The 27,080-nt window shown below is 44.2% G+C and overlaps 3 protein-coding genes and 1 non-coding gene across 5 annotated transcripts; 2 read left to right on the top strand and 2 right to left on the bottom strand.

Annotated features, from left to right (window-relative positions):
* Positions 1-5,967: 5,967 nt before the first annotated feature.
* LSM11 (LSM11, U7 small nuclear RNA associated) lies at positions 5,968-9,291 on the bottom strand. Its single transcript, XM_078861194.1, has 4 exons — positions 8,768-9,291; positions 8,045-8,184; positions 7,104-7,187; positions 5,968-7,021 (listed from the first exon to the last, which is right to left on the bottom strand). The coding sequence occupies exons 1-4, from the start codon at positions 9,246-9,248 to the stop codon at positions 6,557-6,559; spliced, it is 1,170 nt and encodes a 389-aa protein (XP_078717320.1). The 5' UTR covers positions 9,249-9,291; the 3' UTR covers positions 5,968-6,556.
* Positions 9,292-12,337: 3,046 nt separating this feature from the next.
* Positions 12,338-20,023, top strand: NOP56 (NOP56 ribonucleoprotein). Its single transcript, XM_078861446.1, has 13 exons — positions 12,338-12,415; positions 13,907-13,996; positions 14,541-14,655; positions 14,857-15,024; positions 15,425-15,623; positions 15,918-16,105; positions 16,607-16,758; positions 17,180-17,280; positions 17,816-17,964; positions 18,164-18,285; positions 18,392-18,496; positions 18,597-18,641; positions 19,350-20,023. Exons 1-13 carry the CDS (start codon positions 12,413-12,415, stop codon positions 19,545-19,547), a joined length of 1,635 nt encoding a protein of 544 aa, XP_078717572.1. The 5' UTR covers positions 12,338-12,412; the 3' UTR covers positions 19,548-20,023.
* Positions 18,015-18,087, top strand: LOC144935284 (small nucleolar RNA SNORD56). The gene has a single exon (XR_013637283.1). It is a non-coding gene; the product is annotated as a small nucleolar RNA SNORD56 (small nucleolar RNA).
* On the bottom strand, positions 19,974-26,675 carry SLC68A1 (solute carrier family 68 member 1). Of its 2 annotated transcripts, none has more exons than XM_078861448.1 (9): positions 26,255-26,675; positions 24,958-25,235; positions 24,597-24,676; positions 23,748-24,218; positions 23,238-23,298; positions 22,898-22,994; positions 22,021-22,192; positions 21,329-21,522; positions 19,974-20,680 (listed from the first exon to the last, which is right to left on the bottom strand). In XM_078861448.1, exons 2-9 carry the CDS (start codon positions 25,099-25,101, stop codon positions 20,415-20,417), a joined length of 1,485 nt encoding a protein of 494 aa, XP_078717574.1. In that variant the 5' UTR covers positions 25,102-25,235; positions 26,255-26,675; the 3' UTR covers positions 19,974-20,414. The 2 variants fall into 2 exon arrangements, with proteins under 2 accessions (XP_078717574.1, XP_078717573.1); XM_078861447.1 differs by having other exon boundaries at positions 19,976-20,680; positions 23,178-23,298.
* Between the last annotated feature and the right edge of the window lie 405 nt (positions 26,676-27,080).

Below are 27,080 nucleotides of genomic sequence, written 5' to 3'. Positions count from 1 at the left end.
CGATAAACTTGTAGCGTTTAGAACGCGATTCTATAATAATAAATATACACATATTCACATACAGAATCTACTTTCACTTGACAATAGAATGCGCGTTGTTAAAATAACGTAATTTATCCGCGCCCACACCGGCTGCTATGGAAAGTGATCCATTGCGCCCCGAACAGTTGGAGTTCGCTGCACCTCCACGCCTGCACCGCGCCAGAAATTGCGCGGGTCCCGGCAAAGGTTTTCGGGAAGGCGACGACTTTGCGAGCGCTCGCGTCGATGTCAACGAACCATAGCCAATCGCAATCATCAACCGTGAACTATCCACTGCTGGATGACGACCTCCCCAAGCCCCGTTTAGAAATTATTCACGGTTAACGCGATGCCACAACGCGCGTGTCACGATCTCATCGCTTCACGTCCGCGGTGGACGTCTTCTCCTCGTGCGTATGCCGCTCAGTGCGGTTACATTCGCACGCCGGTCATCGTCCCATCTAAAGCGACGTGCCCTGCCCGAGCGTGAGCGGTCACAAGTACGCATTGAGCCGCTGTTAGGACGTTCTCTAATCGTAGCGTAACAGTAGTGTAGAGAATTGTAAGCACTGATTCGTATGTTTCAATTGGTGCTCCGGTCGCTCGTGCCGTCAACAATGTATCTTTACGTTGTCATTGTCATTATTGTCGTGGTTTTTTGTTTATCGTTCACGTAATCTATTCCAATTGTGCTACTGACATTATATGAATCAATTCGGAAATGTATCAGCGCAGTGCGCCCCGTGTTCATCAAAATAACGGATGATAAAAATCGATTACGCACAATACAACATTCCCACAGCTACAATGTATCAAAGTTAGGCGCAAAGCCAAATTTTATGCGATGGGGTTTTATGCGTTAATGACCTGGCTACACTTAAACTCAATGTAATCACGGGTGGCTGAAACCTGGTTTCTAACCCAGTATTTGTGCGGTGCTGGCCCAGGGCTCTAACCATTGAGAGTAAGCGACCATCTGATCGTAATGTTTAGTTTAGTGTTACAAAGATAGCGTCGTCGTTTCATGCAAATTACATATCACACTCGCTGAGGAACCACAGACAATTGGGAAGGCGTCCAGTCAGTGAACCGAAGCTCCCAACAATTGTCTAAGCCCTACCGATCTTGTTTATATTAAATTAATATTTCAACCAATTAAAGAGTGCGAATACATGTGGGAGGAATCCGGATCGCCTGGAGAAAACCTGCGTGTGCGAGGGAGCAACACTCGATTCCACACAGAAGGGATAGATGGAGATAAGTCCGCCTTTTAATGTAATGCCTTCTCCTGGCAAGTTGGGGTATGGCACCTCAACGCCGACGGTAAGAGGAGTTCACAACATTTGTGCGATCAACCAACAACCCTCGTTGCCTCCATCACGCTGGATCAGAGGGGTGCATAGCCACCACTGTTTACCGTCGTGTTATATTCACATTAAATCCGGGATTATTATATAGATATCAGTGCATGTGGAGTGGCGACGCAGTGGCTAGCACACTGCGAGTGATATCTAAACCAGAGTTGGGTTCACCTCCCCTCCTCCACCAACAAACGAACGCGGTGATTTTTTGTCAAACAACTCCAGCGTGATCGGTGTCCAGCACTGATTTGATTGACAAACGACCGCACGTTGCCCATTAACTGCTGTCTCCCATCCGCACGCTACCTATGCGCATCGCCCGATTCTCGCACGCGACCAGAAAAAAAACATTCCGAAACAAAGCACCGAGGGCACCCTAATTGGACCGGCTGGCCGTGGTCACTCTCAATCAAAAGGTGACGCCTTCAAAGTCCATAATACATTTTCTGAGAGCTGGTAACGATGCCGCCGCCTCTGCTAAAGACTGGAAGAGCTTTAATTATCAGCGCTGATTGGGGGTGCGCCGGACGTAACGTGAGATTAAAGGCAAGTCTTGCTCGGCTCCAGTTTCTTAAACCTGTTGCCGGGGGTCAGATTATTTGACCGGCTTGGAAACCCACAGGGAGCCGTGTCTGGCCGGGCTACCCCTCTTTCCGGCCACACATCCGCCATGCTGTTTACATTTTTGAGTGACAGCCGCCTGGCTTTAGAACCTTCCTCGCACTTTCCCAATAATGGTAAACATTCCTACGAAGAGTAAAAGCAAGAATCTTAGCGACAAGTAAACACAGCCACAAATGCACTTTGCTTACGCCGTTAAAGTGCGATAATAGAGCAGAACGCAAAGCAACTGATGTTGCTAATGTGACAGGCTTGGCGTGCGCTTGTGAAATATGAATGAAAATATTCTTGGTTCTTTCAGTAAAGTCACGGAGAACAATAACCACAATTTTCTTGCTGTGGTTATCACACCTGATGATGATTGCTTGTGTTGCAATCGAAACGTCGTGATAATTTTATTGTTTTATTTGTCTTATTTTATTATTTTCCTTCTACGTGACTTTACCGAAATAACCAAGAATATGAATCCCTGCAGTCACGAAAGCTTTAAATCTAAATATGAATGAAAAGGTAAAGGTGTGGACCTGAAATAGCTTGCTAACGCCACTGTCGGCGGAATGCCCTCCATTAGAGCGACATCTGAAGAGCTCATTAGATGGGTTTTTGGCCTCCTCTTCCACGCTGGCCAAACGTCTTGGATGAAGTGGCAGTCCCCAAACTTGACCCCACTACTGGTGACCTACCGATCAGCTGACTGTGGTGTACCTGTTTATACAGCCGAATGGACAGAGGTGGTGGGTGGGGTGGGAATATGGATGTGGTGTGTAAACATCACCACTGGTGAGACAAAAGGCGGCCGGGTGTGGTGTTGGCCACGCACTCCCTCATGTGCCGTGCCAGCCTTCATAGGTCCTCGCTAGCAGCACTTGGCCCAACAGTATGTTGAGGCTATACGGGGATCTTGGTATTGGGCTCTGGGGGTGGGACAATAACAAACTTGCCTAGGATTTCAACTGCCATGATGGAGAATGGAATCGGTGACGTCTGGATTGCAAGGCCACTGTGATAACCTTTACATTGTTATATTAAATAGCGTTACATTTAATTAGTAATACAGCTTACGTGAGTGCAGACATGTATGAATGTTTAATCCATTCGTCTATGAGCGTACATCCACTTATTTGTAATAAGTCTAACATTTTGCTGTTATTACTCTGTATTATTATATATGTATTCCCATAAAGTCATCGTAATTTGATCATTTTTTTCAGCACCTATAATATATTCACCAGGCACATCTCAAAGCGCTCCATGGATTCACTTACCAGTTACATTTAATTACATGATTTACAAACTCAATACCAAGAACTGGATCATTAATTTGGAACTGGTTGGTGAGCGTATAAATTAATATTTCTACATTAACGTGGATTAAATATTAACAGCTATTTCCTCATTCCTCGTTACAGATTATTTTAAATATTGGCCATATGAATTTGAAAAATAGACAAAGAGAAAAGTACCAAAATCTTAATTGTATACGTAGGCTTTCACGACCAATGATTCATAGTTTATTTTGGGTTAGATTGTGAAAAGTATAATGTTCAATCTTTTAAAGAATGTAAAACCCTCCACCACCCGGCAACTTGATTTGATCGGCTCCGTCGGGTAGTGGAGGGGTTCTTGGTAAAAATTGGCATTATACCTACACGATCTAACCCAAAATAAACTAATTATGGACCAAACGTTTATAAGTGCACAAACAATAACAGAGTTGCATGCCTGGAATTAGAGACAGAAAGGGGAAAGCGTGGAATGGGAAACACAAATGTGACACCATATCGGCTGTTAAGCAAAGTGGACTTGGACCAGAGACATCATGGCTACGGGGGATGACGGTTGTGGTCATGGTTGGGGATGAAATAGCAGCTAAAGGGGAGAATTCGCCTAAGACAGCCACTGCGGAGATGCATCGAACATGGGGGATGAGAACGGTGTGGGGAGATCTTTAAGACGATCTGTTGGGAAATGAATATATGTAAGGGAAGTAGAGTAAATCGATGTAAGACCTGGAGCGATTTAGTTCAACCCAGCTTATAGGTGTGTTCTCTGCACATTCATATTTCAGTTTAACACGTAGGCTTTCGCGACCAATATTATTCATAATAAACGTTTTTGGGTTAGATCTCGTTATTCATAAATGTGTCGTAACCCTCCCACCACCCGACACGGCCAATCAGTAAAAAAGTGTCACGTTCATATTTCCTCCACTTTGAAAAAAATATCCCAACATGTTTTGCAAGTCTTTGATTGAAAACTACTGATACTTAAGAATACGTATGATTTATATATGTATACATCTATGCAACTCAATCTTAATTCTACCCCACTCTGCGATATTTAAGACGTCTTTGGGATGAGCTGTTGCGGCTCATGTTGGTGTGTTTGTTGATTTAGATTGACCAATTGCCCTACGACCAAATCACTCCAATCACTCGGAATGCATCCCGATTTCTTCAGATCTCGGAAGCTAAGCAAAGTCGAGCCCAGTTAGTACTTGGATCGGAGCACACCAGGGAATGAGCGTTGCTGGCTGGGGCCAGATGGTAGTCCAGAAATGGACTTAATCCAATTGTGGAGCTTTGAGTGATATCCCCTTGTACTCATTGCTCTTCTCCATCTACTCCAGTTTCTTCTCATATGACAAACACGCCTTCATGGAATTGGAGAAACATTACCAATGCAGAGCCCTGCTGTAAAACATAATCTGAAGATTTAGTGAAGCGTTTTGAATGCTGACTGAATAAAAGCATTAACATTCATAGTATAGTGGCAGTTGGGATTATTTGATAATTGTTCACCACAACTAGTCACTGTGGTTCAACACACCGAGCCCAAACACGTTTCGTGGCTGTGCTCTACACATATGCTGCGTGTGCATAAAAATGGCTCAGGGCTCGTGTCAATGTGAGGCTGTCTCGTGTCCCGCTGCGTTCCCAAAGATCCAGTAGTGGAGACGGCGGCGGAGGCTCGGGCACAAGGCAGACGCCTGGCGCTGTTTGTGCTCTGTTTTGTCTGCTTTAGGTCGACGTCTCTCAACAAGACCGCCTTAATTGCGTCCAAGCCTGCAGGGTTAAGCGCGCAGTCGTCGGTTATCAACTTGTCAGCCCAACAAGCGAGACATATGACTTACCTTCACAGACACTGCTTACACTTAACACTCTGCTAGGGTTGTTGAATGTTAACACTGGGATTAGTTGTAAGCACTAAATGTGCTCGATGTAGGAGAATATAACAAAGTGAGATTAAGGATGTCTGAAAAGTGAAAAATGTGGCCACTTGCAAAAAACATCTAGAAGACAAAATTCCTTGGTGGAGTGGTGGTGCAGTGGCTAGCATACCGTGCCAAGAACACGGCTACTCAATTTAAATTTCCAACTGCGGGAACATCAAAGGTGATCAATATCTTCATCGGTCCCTCTTCATCAACTGGCGTGAAGTATGGTCAAACAAGCCGGACAACTAACACGGTGGGGGAACCCCTTCACCAGCGGTGTATCAACAAAGGCTTGTAAAATGGTCGGAAGGGCAAATTTTAAATCATCACAATGGATCTGGCCCGGCGTTAGACTCCTACTAGTGACGTGGGGAAAAAATTGTTTTTGAAAGAGCGGTCCATTTTAACATAGCCATGGAACTCGATTTTTGCATCACAAATGACCCACGTCATGACCACAAGCAGCCAAGACACACATTAGCTCTAATGTGTGTTTTGGCTACAGCGAATATGGGGACATGCGCAGAGACTCCAGTTACTCGTGTATGTTTTCCACAACCTTTTTAGATGTGGTCACTTGGAAGTTGTGTCATTTCAATACGAAACGGGCGTTTTGTGTTCCACCTCAATACACAGGCATTACAAGTAAAACACCAGGCAAACAAATGCACTAAAATATCAAGAAACCCATCCCTTAAGCTCAATGCAGTTTGCTCATGAAAATGCAATGTTTATTACACGCCTAAGATTTAACTGGCATGTAAGTATGCAGGTAGTGCCACCTAGCGGCTACTGGTTAAAACAAACCCAGTGGATGAACACAAAACTACACAGTAGTCAACTGTACAGTGCACGTAAACACAAATAACTGTACACATTCAGAGTCCGCAAACGTGTAAAACAAAACACTATTTTCAATTGTAAACATTCCAAAAAAATAAAAAAAAGATGCCACTATAACGAAAATGCATATCTATTATTGAAGCGTACTACTGCTCCCACGTCTACGCTCTCCACGTTCACCAACCCGCACTGATCAGCGTGAAGTATGGTCAAATACCCCCACGGCCCGCACAGCATGGAGAGGTGCCCATCTCGGAGTGTATCGACAATGAGCCGTTCGCGTACACACACGCAACAATCACACGTGTATCAACAGTCACCAAAACAAATGTAAATATTTACAAATGTATGAATTCATTACTTGCCAAAAACTAAAATGACTTTACTCGTACTCTTTTGGTCTTTCGGTAAAGTCACGTAAATAGAAAAATAATAAAACAATATTTTATACATTTACTCTTTTAGGCCGACGCCAAAACACACGGCTGTGTTATCACGTGCCGTGCACCACTACCAGGATGACGCTGTCGCCTCGGATGAAGAGTTGATTGATGTGGCGCCGGTAAACGCGGTCCATTTCCTCCCGGCGACCGGGCCTCTTTTGCCGTTTCTTTCTCTCATCACTCTCGGCTGACAGCGCCGCTGCCCCGGATTCTTCTTTGGCTCCGCGGCAACGCCTGGCGCTATCGAGCGAGCGAGAGCGTTTGCATTCGCGGTCCGCGGCATCGGACCTACAACCCGTTAGCGCGCCCGGCTTTGAAGTGGATCTGCTGCCAGGGCGGTCTGCGGCGGAATCGGTGGCATAACCCCCGCGCGCGTCGCTCGCTGTGCAGCCGGGGTCACGATCGTCCTGCTGTCGTTGCCTTTGTTCGGTTTTCAGGCTGCTGGAGTCACAGTCCTGCCCAGCAGCCGCCACCGCTTCTCTTGCCTTGCTCTGAAGACTCAAATTCTTAAACAGCTGCAAGCAAAATAACGCAATTAAAGAGGTGCACTGCGAGACATGTGCCCTGTGCGTCTGTTGTGCAAGTGAGTGCACGCACCTCGTTCACGGTGAGTCTCGGCTCACTGTAGAAAGCTTGGCCCAGCAATGGCTTTCGGTATACCTCGTCCACGTCGGCTAGTGCCTTTTAGGAAGAGAAATGTTCATGTACGAATGTTATATAAGAATAGGCCATTTCACTCCGGAGCCTATTTAAAATAATTTACGTAAACACAAGTAAAAAAAAGTTAATCTTATTCCCATCATTATTGAATGTAGTAATTATTTCCTTACACTGGAGTTTAGAAAAGCATCGCATTTGAATGACAAAACTTTTCTTTTATTCTTGATTTGAAGCTTTCGTGACTGCAGGAATCCATACCCTTTGGTTCTTTCGGTAAAGTCACGGAGGTATAAAAAATAATATATCACGACGTTTCGATCGCAACACAAGCAACCGTTATCAGGTGTTCATTCATACGTGTGTTGAAAGCATTTTAACAAAAAAATCTGCTAAACACAATTATCTATGTGTACTAAATAACTTAAGAAGTTGTGCCTGTTTGGAATGTCGTACTCCCGTTGAATATTGAATACAATTTTACTTTAATTGCACCCATGTGCTACCTCTCCACGTTACATTGTTGGCTAAAGCTAATTGATAAACCCTATCAACTCCCTGTGGGGCTAGGGCAGGTTAGAGCCAGGGGTGTGATTGTTACATGTGCAAATCACATCATGCTTTTGAGCAAATCAACCACAATGCGCCTGATCGTCAGATCTCGACAGCAAAGCAGATTTGATCCTGGATAGTGGTTAGATATATGCCCACCATGCATCAATCGATTTGAGCACACTGCAGCCAAAATCAATCGTTTCACCGCACTTCCACGCTGCTAAGTCCACACTACCCACCTTCACTAACCCACGCACAGCGTGGTGTACGAATTAAAGTGGAATCGATCTGACCGGTGTCATGCGAAGAAGCGTGCAAGCACGCACCATGTTCCAGAATTTGTCAAAGGCCAGCAGGTAGCCCTTGCAAACGCCGCGGAGGCCCCGGAAGGTGCGGACGTGCACGGATATGGGCAGTCGGTTCTTCACGCAGCGGTAGAGGCCGCCGAGGGGACCGTGCTCCAGCTCTGCCAGGGAGAGGAAGGGTGGTCAGCATTTGAACATCATCGACGTTGCCGTCGTCGTCTGCTTTAACCTTTGTCGAGCCAAGATTCGAAGTGGGTAGTTCCTGGGTGCGTGTTTAAAGGGCAGTGCCAGAAGCAATTGTTACACCGTATTTCTATGCCCCCACGTCAAAGCACCACGCCTTCGACAATGCCACAATTGATCAGCGTGGTGAAATATGATTAAATAACCACATTATGGTGGTGACGCCGAGCATATCATGCATGAGCTAGACACACTGGTCACCCATGAGAGTATCTTTCTGCGCCAAATTCCACAATCCCATGACAAGAGGGGAGTTCATCCTTACAACCACCACCATTCTACAATTTTCCCAGAGCGATAACCATGCCCGTGTGCCACCCAAATCGTAGCGTGATTCGGATGTGACCTGGGGTCACCCCCCGGCTGAATTGCCCCTCCTTCCATCTGAGACACACGGTGCATGAGTCTCCTCCTTCCTCCCCGTGAGCACGGTGCAGGTGCACCGCCTGCACACTCGGTAGCCACGCCACGACTACCACCACCGCCACTAAACCCACGTACTCGACATCCAGGTGAGCACATTTCTGAGTTTCTTGCCCCGTCCGGGACCCTTCTCCGCATCCTCCTCATCCTCCTCATCATCGTCTTCGTCATTCTTCTTCTTTTTCCTCCTCCCATCGTTCACCATCAGCTTCTTCAGCCTCTCCACGCGCTCGGGGTCCGGGGCGGGACGACTTCGCCGCCCGGCCCTGCCCTTGCCCTTGCCCGTGGTCGCCGCCGCCGCCTGCCCCCCCGACTGCCCCGGCGTGTCCCCGCGCCCCCGACCGCGGCCACGGCCCATCGTGAAGGAGGCGAACTCGGCGATGTTGTGGAAGCAACGCACGTTGGGGTAAGGCAGCGTCACGTCGCGGGAGTAGAGCGCGGCTTGAGGGTCGAAGTTTGGCGAGATCAGGTCCACGTCAATAACTTTAACGCCGTCGCCGTCGTCACCGCCACCAACAACAACACCACCATCGTCGTCGCCGCCGCCGCGTTCCGCCATGTCGGCCCGAGTCCGGCACTCGCCCGAGTGCGGTGGCCACCCCCTTTGCGCCACGGCCACCTATCAATGGCCTCTCGTTTACGTCACGAGGGGTCCTCGCTCTGCTTATCAGTGGATGGTGGTGGTGTCGACGAGTGACTGGTGACGTCATCGGCATGTGACGTGGGGGGGAGGTCTCTCGAAGGACCCTGCCGAGACCACGTGCGTTTCCCCCCCCCCCCACGTAACATGGCCGACGAGTTGGCGCCGCGCACGTGGCCGTTCCCCGCACCTCTTGATGAGGGTACGGTCGGCTACGTACGGCGCTAAAGAGGTTCAACGCACACGTACGCAATTCGTGTATAGAAGACCATGGCCGTAGCCATGGAGTCAACATCGGGGGGGACCAAATCTTCCAGGGGGTTTGGGGGTCCCCCCCCAGAAAAAAAAATCTGAATTTGAAAACGAATTTCCTGCCTAAAATATTTTTAAAAATCACTAACACGTAGGATGGACTTTTTTTTACAAGAATGTCTAATAGTGTATTGTATTACATTTCTCAGTTTTTTCTTTTTTTTACCTTTTCTTGTTTCATTGTATGTAATGGCAGAGATTAGGGATTAATAAAGGACAACCATAACCGCAATCATATAAACAGAAATCTATTTTATAACACTATATTGGGGGGAGGGGGGACATTTTGAGCATATTTGAAAATTGGGGGGGGGGGGGTGTCCCCCCCCCCCAGTATATGTCATTACGGCCTTGATATAGACCCTGGGCTCATGTAACAAATGCCACGTTCCTCTAACGAGGGATATATACTCTTCGGTTTTTTTCGGTAAAGTCACGTAGGAAAAAAAGGGAAAATAAATAATAAATGCAGATACATCTATTAAATCACAATTCATTTTTTCCCATTTATTATTTTCTTATTTTTTTCCTACGTGACTTTACCGAAAAAAACCTAAGAGTATGAATCCTTGCAGTCACGAAAGCTTTAAATCTAGAGGGATATATAGTTTGACACGTAGGCTCTCGCGAACTGTGTTATTCATAATATATATTTTTTGGGTTAGATCGCGTGAATATTAATGTGTCGTTAAACCCACTACCACCCGACAGCCAATTAGTAAGGTTTGTCACGTAAACAAAACATGCCAAATCGTCACTAGTACAGCACACCGGTGTGTTGGAGAGTAAACCCACAACATGTAGGATTCGAGTACGACGTTTCGGCAGTAATTACAACAAGCATCATCAGGCGACAGCGAAATTTGGGGATAAATCATGTTTCGTTCTTAAATAGAGGGATACATGTGATGTCATTTGTGAGCCAGCCCGTTGCAAAGGCCAGAGGGGTGGGGGGGGGCACCTCCGATTGGCTTCGTACAGTGCGAAAGAAGTTTAACATACAGGACATATTACTGGCAGGAACCTCCTGGTTACACCAGCCCACAGGGGATTATTGTGTCTGTCGTGCAGGGAGGGGCTGGGTGGGGAGGGTGGGGGAGGGGCTGGGTGGGGAGGGGTGGGGCTGGGTGGGGAGGGGCTGGTCACCCCGTGGTGCCCTTATCAAACTCAACGTTTAACCTACTCACGCCGGCTTGTGCCCGCCCTCACAGTCGGGCATATTTGCGGAATACACCACGCCGCCGTTGATCCTGGCCATTGACCGAGCAACCCAACGTTCCTACCAGCTCCCTCCGCAGGAATGTTTATACTCTTTGGTTCTTTCGGTAAAGTCACGAAGGTATAAAATAAATTAAATCACATACATTGCTCCATACGTCGCGTATTGTACTTTACCTTTGAAGGCCATAGTGTTATTGATGAACGTATTGATTTTTTTTGTTAAGTGTTTTTTTAGTCTATGAGCCTAGACCATATATTTCACTTGTAGTACCTGATGTGGCATAATTTTAGTGGTTACAATTTGCATGACCAACAATACTGAATTATGCGATAACCAGTTGAAATTAGTGGGATATCAAAGAATGAACTGTCATAAAGCAGATACATCTGTACTACTGTACTAAAGTTTTTTTACTTTAGGTGGTACCAATTTCTGTTGTGGGGCGATGGGACTTTTTTTGCAATTGCAAAACAAACGAAGGGCCATTTTCCGAAACGTCGCCTGTTACATACCCCTCATCAGTGCCTACCTTATTTCAGACTAATTCAGACCTCATTGGTCACCCCGTGCCCCTTATAAATCTGAACTTTCGTCCTACAAAGTCCCATCACAAGGGAGAGACGCAAATAGACAATTTTTTCTTTGTCCTTCTTGAAACGGCTGTACGCCGTATGTACCTGAAAACCCAATTTCTCAGTACAAGAATACGGGTAAACCGTACGGGTTTTACAGGTATGCTGTTACACACATTTGTAACCCTTTCAAAGTCTCACACACACACGGTCTCAACGCTGAAGAATAGGCTTTACCCTTTCTGGCAATAAAACAGGTGATAAGATGTTAACCAAACTGAAATCATTTTGCAAGGAATCATGTCTGGTTAAGATGCAAACATCTTGCATGTACTTCTGGTGAACATGCAACCAAAACACATGCTCTGGTAGTACTGTATATTCTAGATTTGAAGTTTTCGTGACTGCAAGGGTCCATACTCTTTGATTTTTTCAGTAAAGTTACAAGTATATGTGTTTAATGCAGACTTGATTCCTTGCAAAAGGTTTCAGTTTGGTGTTTTAACACCTATTTTATTGTCAGAGGGTAAAACCTTCTTATGTTTTGCTACTGGCAAGGGAGATCCCATGATGGTCTCAACATAGATTATTTTTTTACATACTCTTAGGTTTTTTCGGTAAAGTCACGTAGGTAAAAATAAATAATAAATAATAAAAATACAATAAATAATAGAAATAAAATCATAACTCACGACGTTTCGAAGGGAACACAAGCTTCCTTCATCAGGTGTAAAAAGGCACAGCAAAATAATTGTAGTGGGAGTTATTTGTGATGGGGCATTAATATATTGGGTAAGAGGAGGGGGGATGAGCCAAAGGGGACGGGTGCAGGATGGGGGGGGGTTTGGGGTGGAGGAAGCAGAATAATTAAATTACAAATTAATTCAACCGGAAATGACGTCATATTCAAATGAGGGGAGGAGTCAATGAGAGGGCGCGCGTCGTGAGCTCCGCGTCTCCTTTCCACTCGCGCCGCCATGGTGAGTAGCGCGATTCGCTCGCCCTCCTAACGGGAGGCATCGCTTGCGAGTAAATTTACGGCCACTCGGCCTGCAGGGTGGCGAGCGAAAGCCTAGAAACGCGATGATCTCCCCCCAAAGAAAAATAACCGAGAGTTTAATTTTATTTGGGGTCGAGAGTTTGGGAGTCGCGTCTCGATGCTTCGCCCACGAGGCGGAGAGGCCTGCGGCCTAGTTTGGGCCCTGCGCGCCGAGTCGCTACACGTGCAGCAATTAATACTGCTGCTGAACCCTCTTGCTAATTAAGACTTTAAACTGCTTGAGGGCTAATTTACGCGTTTATTAATTTGGTATGTGTTTAGTTAGATCGTTATTCGTCTGCGTGCGTGCGCGCGCTAAGGCGCCAAAGCACGCACGTGGAAAATAATTTTACTGTAGTAAATTACTAATTTAACAGTTGCGTTAGGTCATTGTGAATGGTATGCATATGTTTGAGTTGGGTAATGTTTATAATTGCAATGCTGTGTAGTCACCCTGCCGAGTTCAGAATATAAAATTATAAATATCACTGAGCAACACGTGGTTCATGCAGCACACGTGGCCATATGCGTGTCGTTCAGCGCGTGTGTGAATTGCAGTCGTGTAGATCTGAAACATTTGCGGAAAAAAACGTATTGTATATATGCTATAAATATATCGGTAAAAACATCCGTTATGATTTATTGGGATTAATATGTTGTGGGTTTTCTGTGGTTCTCGGGTTTCTTCCCACGTGTAACACCATTCGTGGGCTTGAACAAATGCCCGTAAAGGCACGCACGTGCAAAGGCAGAGCTTGAAATTTAGACTTGTGAAGGAAAACAATAAATCTATTAAGCATATACATGAATTAGATATAGCAAAATTATTGCAGGACACAATTTATTAAGGTTCTTGAGACTGGGGTTTGCTTGGAACCATATCTTTTAACCAAAATAATGTTTCGTCTCGTTATCTTTCGTATTTTGTCGGGACAGTCTTGAGTATTGGTTATACGGTAACATAATTACAGCGTGGGCCACAGCCTGATAGAAAATTTAACTAAAGCTTCATTTTGGCGATTTCAGTATATTGTTATACATGATGGGAGATATAAAATAACCAAATTCATAGTATTCATTTACAATTTGTGTAATTACATCAACGTTTAATCGATCATGCATTGAACTTGTATCTCCGAAGCTAAGCAGCATAGAGCCTGGTTGGTCCTTGGATAAGCGACCGCATTGCACAGAATAGGTATCGGACAACTATTTGTAAGGAAAGGAGATGACTGCAAAAACAATTGAAAGCAGTGCAGAACATTCTACCTGCGATAACCAGCGTGAAATATGGTTAAATCCCCACCACCCACACTGCATAATCAATCGGCTCTCATCCAGCAGTGGATTGACTAAAGGGTTGCTTCTTTACTAAACCAATGTATATCGATAGTGGTTCTCTGAAGCTGTGTGTGTGGTCTCGTCTGCCCAGGTGTTGCTCTACGTGCTTTTCGAGCATGCGGCTGGGTACGCCCTCTTCTCCGTCAAGGAGGCAGAGGAAATCGGGATGTTGCTGCCACAGGTGAGGTCATCCCATTCCCACCCACTCCCGAGATGAATTTATCTACAGAATAACTCGATGCACGTTGCAGTATGACTTAATGAATTCATGTGTTGTTTACGCCACTTTTCGCTGCCTCAACTGTGGAGTGCATAAAATGAGTGGCCGAAAATGGCGTAGCATTCCGCTATTCTGTGACTGATAAAATATGCAGATGTGCAACAAATTGTAATGCATATATTGGGACTTGTGAACCGTGTATTGTCGCGCTGGAATGCGGAGGTTGAGTCGGAATCTTAAGACAACTGGGCTTATTGGAGTTAATGCCACTGGTACCAAAGTGTTTGACCATTACCTTGGTTTGTATTATAATTGTCGGACAGTCATGGACACATTGAATTGGGTAGTGTTTTGTCGCTGTGAGTCATGACCATAATGCTTTTTTTTTAAATACATGTGTTTTTTACTTGTTAATACATTTCATTAAAGCAACAGTTATCTTGAGTGTAATGAAATTCCTTTGATAGCATTTCATACAGCTAATTTATTAATTTTTGTACTGCAGGTGGAGGCGAGCATTTTGGACAGATCAAAGTTCAACACCATGGTCAAGTTGACTGCATTTTATCCCTTCAAGTCGGCTCAGGCTGCCCTTGAAAACATCAATGCCATTTCTGAAGGTATGCACGGTTGACTGTTTGAAATGTAGTTCTGAATGACATTTCAGTGCAATGATGCCTATTATAAGCTGTTAATTCACTGACTTTGATGACGTTACATCCTTGAGTTTCGGAGCACTTGTGATAGGATTAAAAATAACAGGCTTTGAATACTATGAAAACATGTTTAAATATTTGGATTGTTCTTGTGTCCTGTTTAAGGGATATTGCATGAGGACCTGAGGCTGCTCTTGGAGACTAACATGCCAGCACCAAGCAAAAAAAATAAAGTGATCCTGGGAGTGGCCGATGCCAAGATTGGGGCAGCCATCCAGGAAGAGCTGGGAATTCAAGGGCAAACTGGGGGTGTGATCAACGAGATCGTCCGTGGTGAGTGCTTGTCACGTGACTTTAGGGACATGTTCTCCCCACTAAAATAATAACTCTTGCATGTATCTGGATTAATAGCAACTCTAACGAGTCTCCAGATTGGCTAACTGAAAAATGGCTTCAGTTGTGTGGTCGATTGCTTCGATGCCGTCATTTAATTTTAGTTCATTGGTTCACTACTGTGAGATGAATGGTCTGGTCTGTGTTTTTGTAATCACAGGGCTTTCTTTCAATTGCCACTTGTGAAGGGGTAGTGGTTAGTTCTGAGGTAGCTTAAACGTTCTTCAGCAGGGTGGGCAGAGCCAGGTGCTTAATTGGGATATTGGTGATGGAACCAAATCTCTCACCAATGATTTGAATGCTTTTGAAAGAAGACTGATGAATTCTTTATATTTTACAGGAATTCGCCTGCATTTCCACGCCCTTGTCAAGGGACTGACAGTCCAGTCAGCTGCCAAGGCGCAGCTGGGTCTTGGGCACAGTTATTCCCGTGCAAAGGTCAAGTTCAACGTCAACCGTGCTGACAACATGATCATCCAGTCAATCAGCCTGCTTGACCAACTCGACAAAGATATCAATACCTTTTCCATGCGTGTGCGGTAAGAGGGGTTTTATGTGCACATTTTTAAATTGTCGTACTTGTATTTTGTTTTGTGATCTACAAAAGGAAGTTGCAACCTCTCAACGCTTACCACCGCTAGAAGGCAACCAGCTCTAGCTGTACAGAAACGGGAGGAATAAAAACAACCACTGTGTAATGCTATGGGTCTGGTCCATTTCATCCAGACCTGTATTTGCAGAGTGGTGACATGACAAGTGGATGACGATAAAAGATTTTCATTTTCGGATTTGATGATGCTAACAATTTTTGTAAATGTCTCGTTTCACAACAGCGAGTGGTACGGTTACCACTTTCCGGAGCTGATTAGGATTGTGCCCGACAACTACACATACTGCCGCCTCACCAAGCTCATCGCCAACCGCAAGGACCTGTCGGAGGAAAATCTGGAGGCGTTGGAGGAGTTAACCATGGACAGCGCAAAAGCTCAAGCCATTCTTGATGCCTCCCGCTCCTCTATGGGTAAAGTCATTCATCTTCCACAGCTCAGCTGCTGTATGCAGGCAGGCAGCCAGTCGTTTGGAGTTTCATAGTTGGCACATTAAAGGTGACAATGATGTTAAACAAAATCTGTCAATCCTCTGAATATTTTTGAATGAAAACCTCTTTTCAGACTGAGTCACCAAATGCACTTTTTGTAACCTTTTGTTTTAAATCTCGTTTTTAACGCTATTTAAAGAGTGTCAGGCAAACGTCAGGAGACCTATATCTGTGCAGTAAGTAGTGAAATGCTCAAACTGGACACCATTTGCTTTACCAAACATCACAGTACGTTTCTCATAGCATACTTGAGCATTCAATCCTCAATGTGTCTACATTGATCTTTTGAAAACTCGTTTTTATAACACAGCATAGTGCTGAAATTGCTATGGATATTGACTTTTGGTGCACCCTGTAACAATATAGCAGTCAAAACGCTCGTGGAATTAAGGATGTAACTCAAATTTGTTTTATTTCTTCCAGGGATGGACATTTCTCCCATTGATCTGATCAACATCGAGAGCTTCTGTACACGTGTCATCTCCCTCGCCGAGTACCGCAAAGGCCTGCAGGAGTATCTCCGTTCCAAGATGAGCATGGTGGCCCCTAATCTTGGTACTCTCATTGGCGAAGTGGTAAGAAGTACGACTGGTGCACGTGGACTATGCTGGGCAGTTATTTTAGTTTTTACCCGGTGCCAGTGATGCAAAATCTAACAATCTGTCAATCCTCTGATTTACAGTGAAGAGAAAATGAGTTTGACTGAGGCATCCGTAATGCAACTACTTACACATTACTGTTATGATGTATCGTAATTAAGGCTATGAGTTTGACATGATGATTAGGGAAATCGTGAATTTGAATCGTCTGAAATATGGAAAATGACTGTAAAAACCATGAAATTTGGTACTTATAAAAATTCTGTGCTACGTATATTTTGCAAAAAAAATAAGTGTCCAAAAATCATTGCCTTAAATGTAAACGATTACCACAGTTAACACTGCTTTTTTGTAATGTAAGTGTGAACCTCAAGTTGTGTTCTCATCCCCTCTACAGGTTGGTGCACGGTTGATTTCACAAGCAGGCAGCTTGACAAACCTGGCAAAGTACCCTGCAAGCACAGTACAGATCCTGGGTGCTGAGAAGGCACTGTTCAGGTACCACAACGTCACCTGTATGGGGTGGGCAGCAGTGATGGTAACATCCCTGGGATTGTCGCTCTTGATTTGCCAATCGATCCCACTCGCCTCCCCTCCTGCTCGCTATGTGGGTATGGTGGTGGTTTGGTGGGTGTGGGGAGATTGTACTGATGGTTTAATGCCCAGGGTATGAACGCTGAGCTGCCCACCTCCAGTATGCACTGATGAAAAATATTTGCTTCTCAGTGCATAAAAGTCACATTTTCAGGTATGCTTTGAGATGCACATTATACATTCAACGTCGGTTTAGCTTATGTGCCATGTGTAAAGTTTGCAAACTTAACTCGGCATTTGAAATTCACCTTCCTAAACTACATTAAGATTTGGTTTTGCCAGTAATTGTCCTTTAACCATGTTGAATAGTATGTTGCATCGCATCGGCATATGATCACCTGTTGAATTTGCACGTATCCAACATTGAATGGCTTGCGGCCGATTCATTACTGCTTTCTGAAAGGTATTGTAAGTTAAGTGTGGTAACCTTGTATGACAGAGCTCTGAAGACTCGTGGGAACACACCAAAGTATGGACTCATCTTTCACTCCACCTTCATTGGACGGGCAGCAGCCAAGAACAAGGGACGCATCTCGCGCTATCTCGCCAACAAGTGCTCCATCGCTTCCCGCCTTGACTGCTTCTCTGGTAAGGCTGGGCAGCATTCTACTTTGTCAGTACACTTGTAGATGTAGACTTTGCTATGATGGTACTATTTTTCGTCAACAGACTTTCACCTCCTGAATGTTGAAAGCATTTTTGTCTGAGCATGCAAAGTCTTCTGAGCGATAAACACTCAAAAAAATAATTGGGCAGTATTTTTAACAAATCGTTTTTATTCCTTCAGAGATCCCAACGACAGTGTTTGGTGAGAAGTTGAGGGATCAGGTGGAGGAGCGATTGTCATTTTATGAGACGGGCACTGCTCCTAGGAAAAACATTGACGTCATGAAGGAAGCTGCTGCAGAGGTGAGCACAGTTAATCACACACCCTGCCTTGTGGGCAACCTATGTTAGCAGTCTTAGATAAAAGCCATGCAATTTTCTCTGAACTTAAAATGCTGTCTTCTGGCAGGCATTGGTGATAACCGATAAGGTTAAGCGGAAGATGGCGAAAAAGGAAAAGAAGAAGAAAAAGAAAGACAAGCAGGATGCGGATGATGCTGCCGAGAAGGCTGAGGTGAGTGTGATTGGCTGTGAATAATTATCAGCACTTCGCATTCATTGATTTTTCAAATGTTGGTGTTTCATGTTGCATTATCGCTTCACTTTTCTTACAGGAGTCTGTAAACGGGGACACTCCAAAGAAAAAGGAACCCAAAGTGGTAAGCAATTGCAATACAAAAAAAACTAAATATATTTCACGAGCTTTACTACCCAGCTTTGCCCGGGACTTGGATTCTTGTCTAGGATTCATTTCATATTCCCTGATATTTAACTGAAAAACCCTAAAAAAATTGCAAGAAAGAAAAAAGCCGAAACAAATCAATTTAACTAAATCTGATGTTTTTCACTCAAGGAAATTCAACCTTAACCCATACTCTTTGGTTTTTTTGGTAAAGTCACGTAGGTAAAAAATTAAAATAAATTAAATCACGACGTTTCGGGTGCAACACAAGCGTCCTTCAGGTGGGGACAACTTAGCGAAGGCGCAACCGCTTAAGTGCGTCTCAGAGGTGGCTGTGACGAGTAATTATATAGACACACTTAAGCGGTGTGCTTTCGCGAAGTTGTCCCCACCTGAAGGACGCTTGTATTGCGCCTGAAACGTCGTGATTTTATGTTTTACCTACGTGACTTTACCAAAAAAAACCAGAGTACGAATCCTTGCAGTCAAGAAAACTTCAAATCTAGAACCTTAACCCACTTATACATAAGGTCGATATAGGCAACTCGGGAAGGGAATGACGAAGTTTGTTGCATGGTCTGGAAGAATGCTAAACATTTCGAACAGACACACATTCACAAATTTCCCTTTTAGATATAAAGTAATTTTATGTGCTTCAACTGTATATTGAACATTGTGATTGCAGACTCCCATAGAGGACAAGGAAACTAAGAAAAAGCACAAGGCAGCAAAGGAAGAGACTGACAGCTCTCAAGATAATGGCTCTGAAGAGCCGGTGACACCCGTTTCTGACAAAAAGAAAAAGCGAAAACAGGACAATTTCACTGAGCCTGAAGAAGCTGTGAGTGAAAAGAAGAAAAAGAGGAAGAGCACTGCCAAGTGATTTCATGGGCTCCCCAATGCCCATCACACTGTTGATTTATATGCCTGGCATTGTTGGATTATTTTCCACAAGTCTGCCAGACCAATAACTCCAAAAATAAAAAGTTTAGCATTTTTTTTTACTGACAAATGATGTGCTAATTTTCTGGTCTGCTGAATTAAAATGTATACTGTAAATAATGTACCAATCCTTGATAGACCATTGCTATTCTACACAATGTAGTCTGGTTCTTTGCTGTGGGTCACCATGTAAAGGGTTGCATATTCCCAAAGGGGGGGATACATTAAGCATCTCTAAAATGGCTTTGTCCTGCTCCCTTGAAACCTGTAATGCAGTTAAGTGGTCATGTGTAGCTTCAGATGCCTTTTGTGAAGTTGAATAAAAACGCATTGCATAGCTTGTAAAATTTTGTTTTATTTTCACAGGTGTTTGCCAAACATTTTCATAAATAAAATATATTGTTTCAAGCACGTAATTTAAAACTGCATTTAAAGTTTGATTTTATAACTGAATTAACACTTTTGTATGTTTGCAGAGAGTACAGGTTGTCAAATTGCAGAATAGTTTAATTCAACCCATATCAATTAAGTTAACCTCTACCCATGTCCTCCGCAGAAAAATCTTGTCTGATAAAAGTTACTTTGGATTAGGCATTGCAACTTTTATGGCCTTTAAAATTGTCAGTATACATTTTTCCAGTTTTAAGCTTGACCCAAGTTTAAAATTGTTTTGAGGTAGCTGCTACAGTAGCCCAAATTGGCATCCTATGATCAGTTAATTGGCACTGGCTATGTAGTGTCACTGTAATCTCCACTTGGAATTTTAAAAAATATGGTATAAATGTACAGAAACAAAGTTGGTCCTTGCTCATACAGACTTTACCCCACCCATCCATGATGAATTAACCCTGCGTTCCTTGACCCTGTGCAGCACCTTCCCATGTAGTCTAAACTGATACCAGAAGAGGATCTGCACAATGCCACACACCACAGGCACACACACCAGCAACACGAAGCAGCCCTGGCGCAAAGCCTCCCCAGATACAGTGGGGCTTTGTAGGGGTGGCAGGGGCTGCCCAGGTGCAGATGATGTCACTACGGCCAGTAAGGAGCTGCTTTGGAAGATGTCAAAGCCTGCATGCCACATTAAAATAAAATTTAGTTAGAATTCACAGGTTAAAGTCATCTGGCATCAAGTCGTGGCACAAGGTATTAAGTTTGGTTTGAATTAAACGGGGATGGACGCCCACAAGCATTTGTAGGAGACCAAATTTGTGAAGGCTAAATCTCATGCACTTGCATTCCATGGATGTCAATGTGATGAAGTTGGTCTTCCTGCTGTGCCGGTTAGGGTCGCACTATCTCAGGACAAACTTCCATTTTGAAAAGTTAAAAATGTATTGCTCACGCTACTTTCGTTTCTTTGTTAGAATCAGCATTAAACGAAAGTCAAGTTCAAGCATAACAACAAATGTGCACATTACCCTCAAAAGGTGAAATAGTAAAAACAAGTTAGAAAAATGCATATGCATGGATTCTATGCTTTCCAATATGCATTAGTCGTTGTATTTGATAGGTTTCAAACAACAATGGTTCTCCACGTTTTGGACAACCCATTAATCAATTTGGCCAGTTTTCTATAGGGTGTCTAACCACATCTTAAAAGTACAATGTTGCTATTGGATCATTTTTAAAATCCTGTAGTTATATCCAGCCTCAAGCAATGCATTCATAGCTGGAGCTTTTGTTGTAATGCATTGGAAAAAGCATTGGCGACTTTACCTGTGAAGGAAGCGAGCATCCATGTGCCAATAAGTGGAGCAAACGTCTGCCCAGGCTTGGTCACCAGAGCCACCATGCCAAAGAGCAAGGCAGAAGCAGCTTGCCGGCGCTCGTTGAGAACGAAATCCTCGTCCACCAAGTCACTTATGACCATCGACAGGAGCCGGCATGTTCCTTCCGTGAACACACGGTTGCTAAAGAGCACAACGCAAAATACCCATTGAGTAGAGAAAGTTCAGAGTAAACGGTAAGTGGTACAAGATGCGATGGGGGGAAAAAAATGGTGAACAATTTCAAACCATGTGTTTATATGCTAACGATAAAAGAAAACAGCTGTAGCCTAATACATTACTGCATTTATGACTACGAAAAAGATGGGATCAGCACCAAAAATCAGATTCAAATTACATGATACAGGCTTACAGTATTGGCATGTGTGCCAATACACTGCCTGCTTAATTCCTAAAGATGACTTTCAATTCTATATGTGGCACTAATTACATACCTTGCACTGAAAAAAGATGCAAAGGTCACAATAAAATTGGTCACACCTACACAAATAATGTTTAACTGCAGGCAATTTGGCTTCTATTAAAAGGTTATGCGTTCATAATGTTGCATGAGCTTTTACTATAATTAAGTTAACGGCAAAATACAACTGATTTTACAAAGAATGCCTATGTGTAACATACCTAGCAATAAAGAAGCATAGCAATGTACTATGATCAGGTCCAGCCATCAGCATGACCAGGCTGAGCACCAACTTCAGGTAGAAGAGCCCCATGACCACCTTGTAAACACCGTGCTTCTTGCACAGCGACAGGAAGTAAAGATTGTTCAGGTGTGGCGCGATGTACGAAATTCCTGCAACAGTGGAGAGGGCATAATTACAATTCAACAGCATCAAATGTAGAATATCTTTTGGTCAAGACTAGTGGAAAGAAAAGCACTAAGTACTGCCATCCCCAATCCTAAGCCCCAACCTTCAATTGAAACCATAACACTAAATCCTAACCTCAAAACCCAAACTCCTAAAACCTAATACTAAACTGCTAACACCTTGCCTTAACCGTTCAACCCCGACTATATCCCTAACCTCTCACCTGAACCCCATTAACCCAACACCTATGCAACTAAATAAACAGCTCCCTTTAAAATTGCATCAAATGAATCACAAGGTGTGCGACTGGATACATTTCTGGTTTACAATTGGACGAAGGTGCAAGGATAATAGTGCAAGAGACTGGGGAGGTGGGGGGGGTGTTCCTTGTATCAGTGGGAACCAGTAGTGACTTGCATACATTTCACATCCTACTCTTTAATTTTTTCGGTAAAGTCACGTAGGTAAAAACTTAAATAAATGAACAACTATATTAAATCACGACGTTTCGGGCGCAACACAAGCATCCTTCAGGTTGGGACAACGTAGCAAAAGCACAACCGCTTAAGTGTGTCTCAAGAGATGCCATCTCTGAGACACATCTCTGAGATACATTTAAGCGGTTGTGCTTGCAGTCACAAAAACTTCAAAATTAGAATTTCACATCCTGTTTAATGTATTCACATTACCCAATAGGAGAGAGCCAGTGGAGAGGGAGATGCGGTCTGCCAAAAGGTGCTCCAGAAACAAGGGGAAAAAGTTGCTGTTGAAGTGGCAGTGAAACACCTGTCGGCGAAAACACAACCACCAGAACATTTTATCATGCCTGTATGCGGGCTTCCTGATAACACCGACTATTGTACCAGGGCTCATACCACATGACGGAAACATCGAATTATGGAGCAAGCAGCTGCTGGAAGACACAATGCTTGTGACGTACGTGCTGCCCGATAAAGCATTTTCATTCACCTGAACAAGGTTCATGAGAACAAACCAGCGCAGATTGCGATGTTGTGACAGCTGACGTACATAATCCCGCAAAGAGAGGCGTGGTTCATCTGCCTTGCCTTCTTGCTTCTCCATGTACAGTCTAAACAAACAATACAAAACAAATTACGTTATTACTGCCACATTGTGGCCTTTAAAATGTACAGCTTATCGTAGAGTCTTAACACACAATACAAATTTACGTCATGAGGGAAACGGTGGCAGAGTGGTCCGTGCACCGAGCTATGAAGCCAGCCACCCGAGTGTGATTCCCAGCAATGGTTAGCAGCTGTAGAAAGTGCAATCTGAACCAGTCGGTCCTGGGCACCCAATTTCACCAATGGGCACTGACCACCTTGTTGAAGAATGGTCAAACAAGGCCTATGGGCGATACGTCGGGGGGATGGGGGGCATCCTCCAGCAGCAGATTTACAAACAGCCGTAAAGCAATATTGATTACATTGTAGGGAAACTTCGGCAGAACATTTTTTTAAACGATTAATGCCAATACACTATGCTCAAGTCATTTTCCTCTTTAAGTGAGATTCTTACTTGTCCATCAGCTCGGCATCCTCGTGCTTCCTCTTCCCACTGGCCACGTAGGAGTTGCGGAGGAGGCGTGAGCACACGGCAAAGCCCAGGGCAGAAACAAGTGCAAGCGCGACGCAGTACCAGCGGAATGGCACCATGTTCTCTCGGCTCCAGGCCACGTACGACGCAAACACAGAGGCTGAGCCCAAGGCGGCAAATGCCGAGCTGTGGGTGTTGAGCCGAGCGCGGTCGTTGGCCGAAACAGCCAGGTCGGCCAGCAAGGCAGAGTGCTGCAGGCCTACCGCAGTCAAAAACCCATCATATAGGCAGAGGCACAGGACAAACTGGAGGCCTGCCGGCGCCCATGCTACCCAAAATGTGAGAAAGGACAACGCGAGCAGAGGGCCCGTCTGGCTGAGCAGATGCAGTCGTCCTAACACCACCGAAGGGGATGAGAGGCCTCCAGAGGAGCTGCTGCTGTTGCTACTCCACCTGACGGCACATCAGAGAAGCAGTTGTTTTGTGAAAGTTAGGAACATTTCAGATGTATGCATTGATGATGTATAATGCTTTCCAACATGAGTTTGTATTTAGAAGTATTTAAATATTAGTGTGGAGCTGACAGGTAGCAGCCAGGGTAAACATTTTAAGTTTAGCTCACATTGGATAATTTTGAGGAGAGCTAATGCGTAAAACGCTTTCAACCTTAATTGTAAAGTGTTAAAATTAAAACGAGTAGAGAAAATAGATGCAAGATTGAACGTGTGTTTTATGTTACTTCAAAATGGAGGCAATGTGTTGACGTATAAATAGAATGTCAGTTCCTGATTCAACAATGTGTTGAAAATTATTAATTTCCTCAAAACTTACTCTTGGGAAGTGAGGAGTTTTCTGTCACTAATCCAGCCAAACAGAGGATCATTTATGCTGTTCCACACCAGGAATATCGTCTGAGGAGTACAACACGTACAATGTAAAACACAATTGCTTCGTGAAAAAGTAATGCGTTGTTGTGCGCTGTGGAAACATTAAAAAATGCATCAAGTACTTTGACTTGGCAAGCTATTCAAACTGTAAAAGTAATCATGGCTTGTAATTCTCCCATTGCGAGATGAGCAAACATAAAAAGCACACATTCCTTTTGGTTCTCACTGTACCGTTTTAAAATGTTACCGTTCAAACTATCAATAGCTTCAGTTCATCAACGTCTCTTTCCATTTCAAATTCTCACCTCGCCAACCCAGAAAGAAAGCTTGTCAATCTTGTAGACGGACACAAACATTTCCACGTAGTACAAGAGGAACACATTTTGCAGGATGGCCTGGAAAAGGGCCAGGGATCCGTACAGAGCAGCAGTGGAAAATGAGACTGCCATGACGTTCAAAACTAAAAATCCTCTTTACCAACTTATTTCAAACCCACAAGTGGCTAAAAATACCGGTCCCAACATCCGCATATGAAAATATTGCCATTTTCCGTTGATTTCTGTACGCAATCTTCAGGGATTTTCTGAAAGCAAAGTGGGGGGGAGGCAATTTTAAATTCACGACAGGGAGTTGAAGCAATGTACAAGTGTTTAACATCTATTATCAATTTAAATTGCTATCAGAATCTTTTACGTAATTAGTGACAACCAATTACAAAATGCTGTCATAACCTCAAGCATACCACATACAATGTACACATACTGTATTGTTATTTCAATATATTTATTAGTGTTATTACTGCTTCTGCTAATAAGTGGTCACCACTACACTATTCGAGCTTCAAATTCAACACGTCCCAAACACAGTTGTGCAATTTCTCCTCCGCAAAAGCAATTCAAATTGGCAACATGACGAACTTATGTGAATGTACCACTAACAATGGATTGTCAAAGGGATTAAGATAATGTCCACGTACAGCCCCTAGTGTTAATCCATCGACGGGCCTTCCCACGATGTGTGGGGCCGTGGGTGCTACTTAACCATACTTCACCACGCTGGTCAGCGAGAATTGGTGAAGGAGCGTATACCATACCTGTCAACCCCATACCAATCGCCTATACTATTACAGATCAATTGAGACCTTAGTGGTCATCCCATGCCTACAAAGTCCCATTACACGGGAAAAACACAAATTGACCAACATTTTTTTTTATTGTTGCCCGTAATGAAACGGCTGTACGCCATATAGACCTGAAAACTCAATTTACCTGTACAAGAACACGGGGTTAACCTGTATGGGTTGAGAGGTATGGATTATACTGTCCACGTGGAATTGTACAAGGGGGTTCCCGTACAGTCCTCTGCAACCCAAAGCGTAGCCCACGTGTATGGTGTGTTAAACAATGGAAATACCAATTGTAAGACTGTGTCACCAAATACGATTACATAAACATCAGTAACCCGGCGAGGAGACGTTATAAAATCATAAATTATTATCTTGTGGCGAGCTATAACAACGACATTGCATCTAGTGCGAATAGCATCGTAGAGGAATACCATTTTGGCTAGGCGCGTGTAACAAATGCATCGGTGTGCGTTCACCTTTGACTTGCACACCAAGAGCAAAGCAACGCGTATCACTTGTCGAGTTAAAACAACAACACGTGTGTAAATTAAAACGATGATAAAATACCATCAAATTAAAAACAGCCGGCGAGCCGCTGTGCGTCCGCCACGCGCACGACCGCGAGTTAATGAGTGAGCGGTGGGTGTTAAAGAGTGCGCGTCCCACAAGAAGCGTCTCGCGGCGGCAACCCCGAGGAAGGCGATTTAACCAGGAGAAAGAAAAAAAACCGGTCCTCTTACACGAATATAAACCGAAAGATTGTGCGAGCAATTCATTAATTAAGCCAAACTAATTAAGAAAAAGACTCGCGGCCTCGACGACGTCACCGCCTTTCCGCGAACCGCGAATGCCATGGCCACGCCTCCCCGTGAGCAACGGCCACGCCCCCATGCTCGCCCCCGGTCCAATCAGATCGCTCGGAAGCCCCTAAGCCACGCCCACAGTTAACGCCCTAGACCACGCCTCCAGATGTAAACTAGCCAATAGGGTTTAAGGCGAATTAGCCAGGGCTTTGGCGACCAACGTGTTCAAAAATACTAAGACCAGGTCTGTCTCCCCGACAGACCTGGTCTTCACCTGAGAACGGCTGCTTGCGTTGTGGCCGAAACGTCGTGAGAATTATTTTAGAATGTTTTATTTGTATTATTTTATTATTTCCCTTCTACGTGACTTTACCGAAAGAACCAAGAAGATGAATCCCTGCAGTCACGAAAGCTTTAAATCGAAATACTAAAGGGTTTTTAGGGGGGGGGGTTGATAGCGTTAAGTATAAATGTGTCGTAATCCTCCACCATTGGACAC

The sequence above is a fragment of the Lampetra fluviatilis genome, chromosome 12 (assembly GCF_964198595.1).
Source record: "Lampetra fluviatilis chromosome 12, kcLamFluv1.1, whole genome shotgun sequence".
Taxonomy (NCBI): domain Eukaryota; kingdom Metazoa; phylum Chordata; class Hyperoartia; order Petromyzontiformes; family Petromyzontidae; genus Lampetra; species Lampetra fluviatilis.
This window is presented reverse-complemented; position numbering and strand designations above follow the sequence as displayed.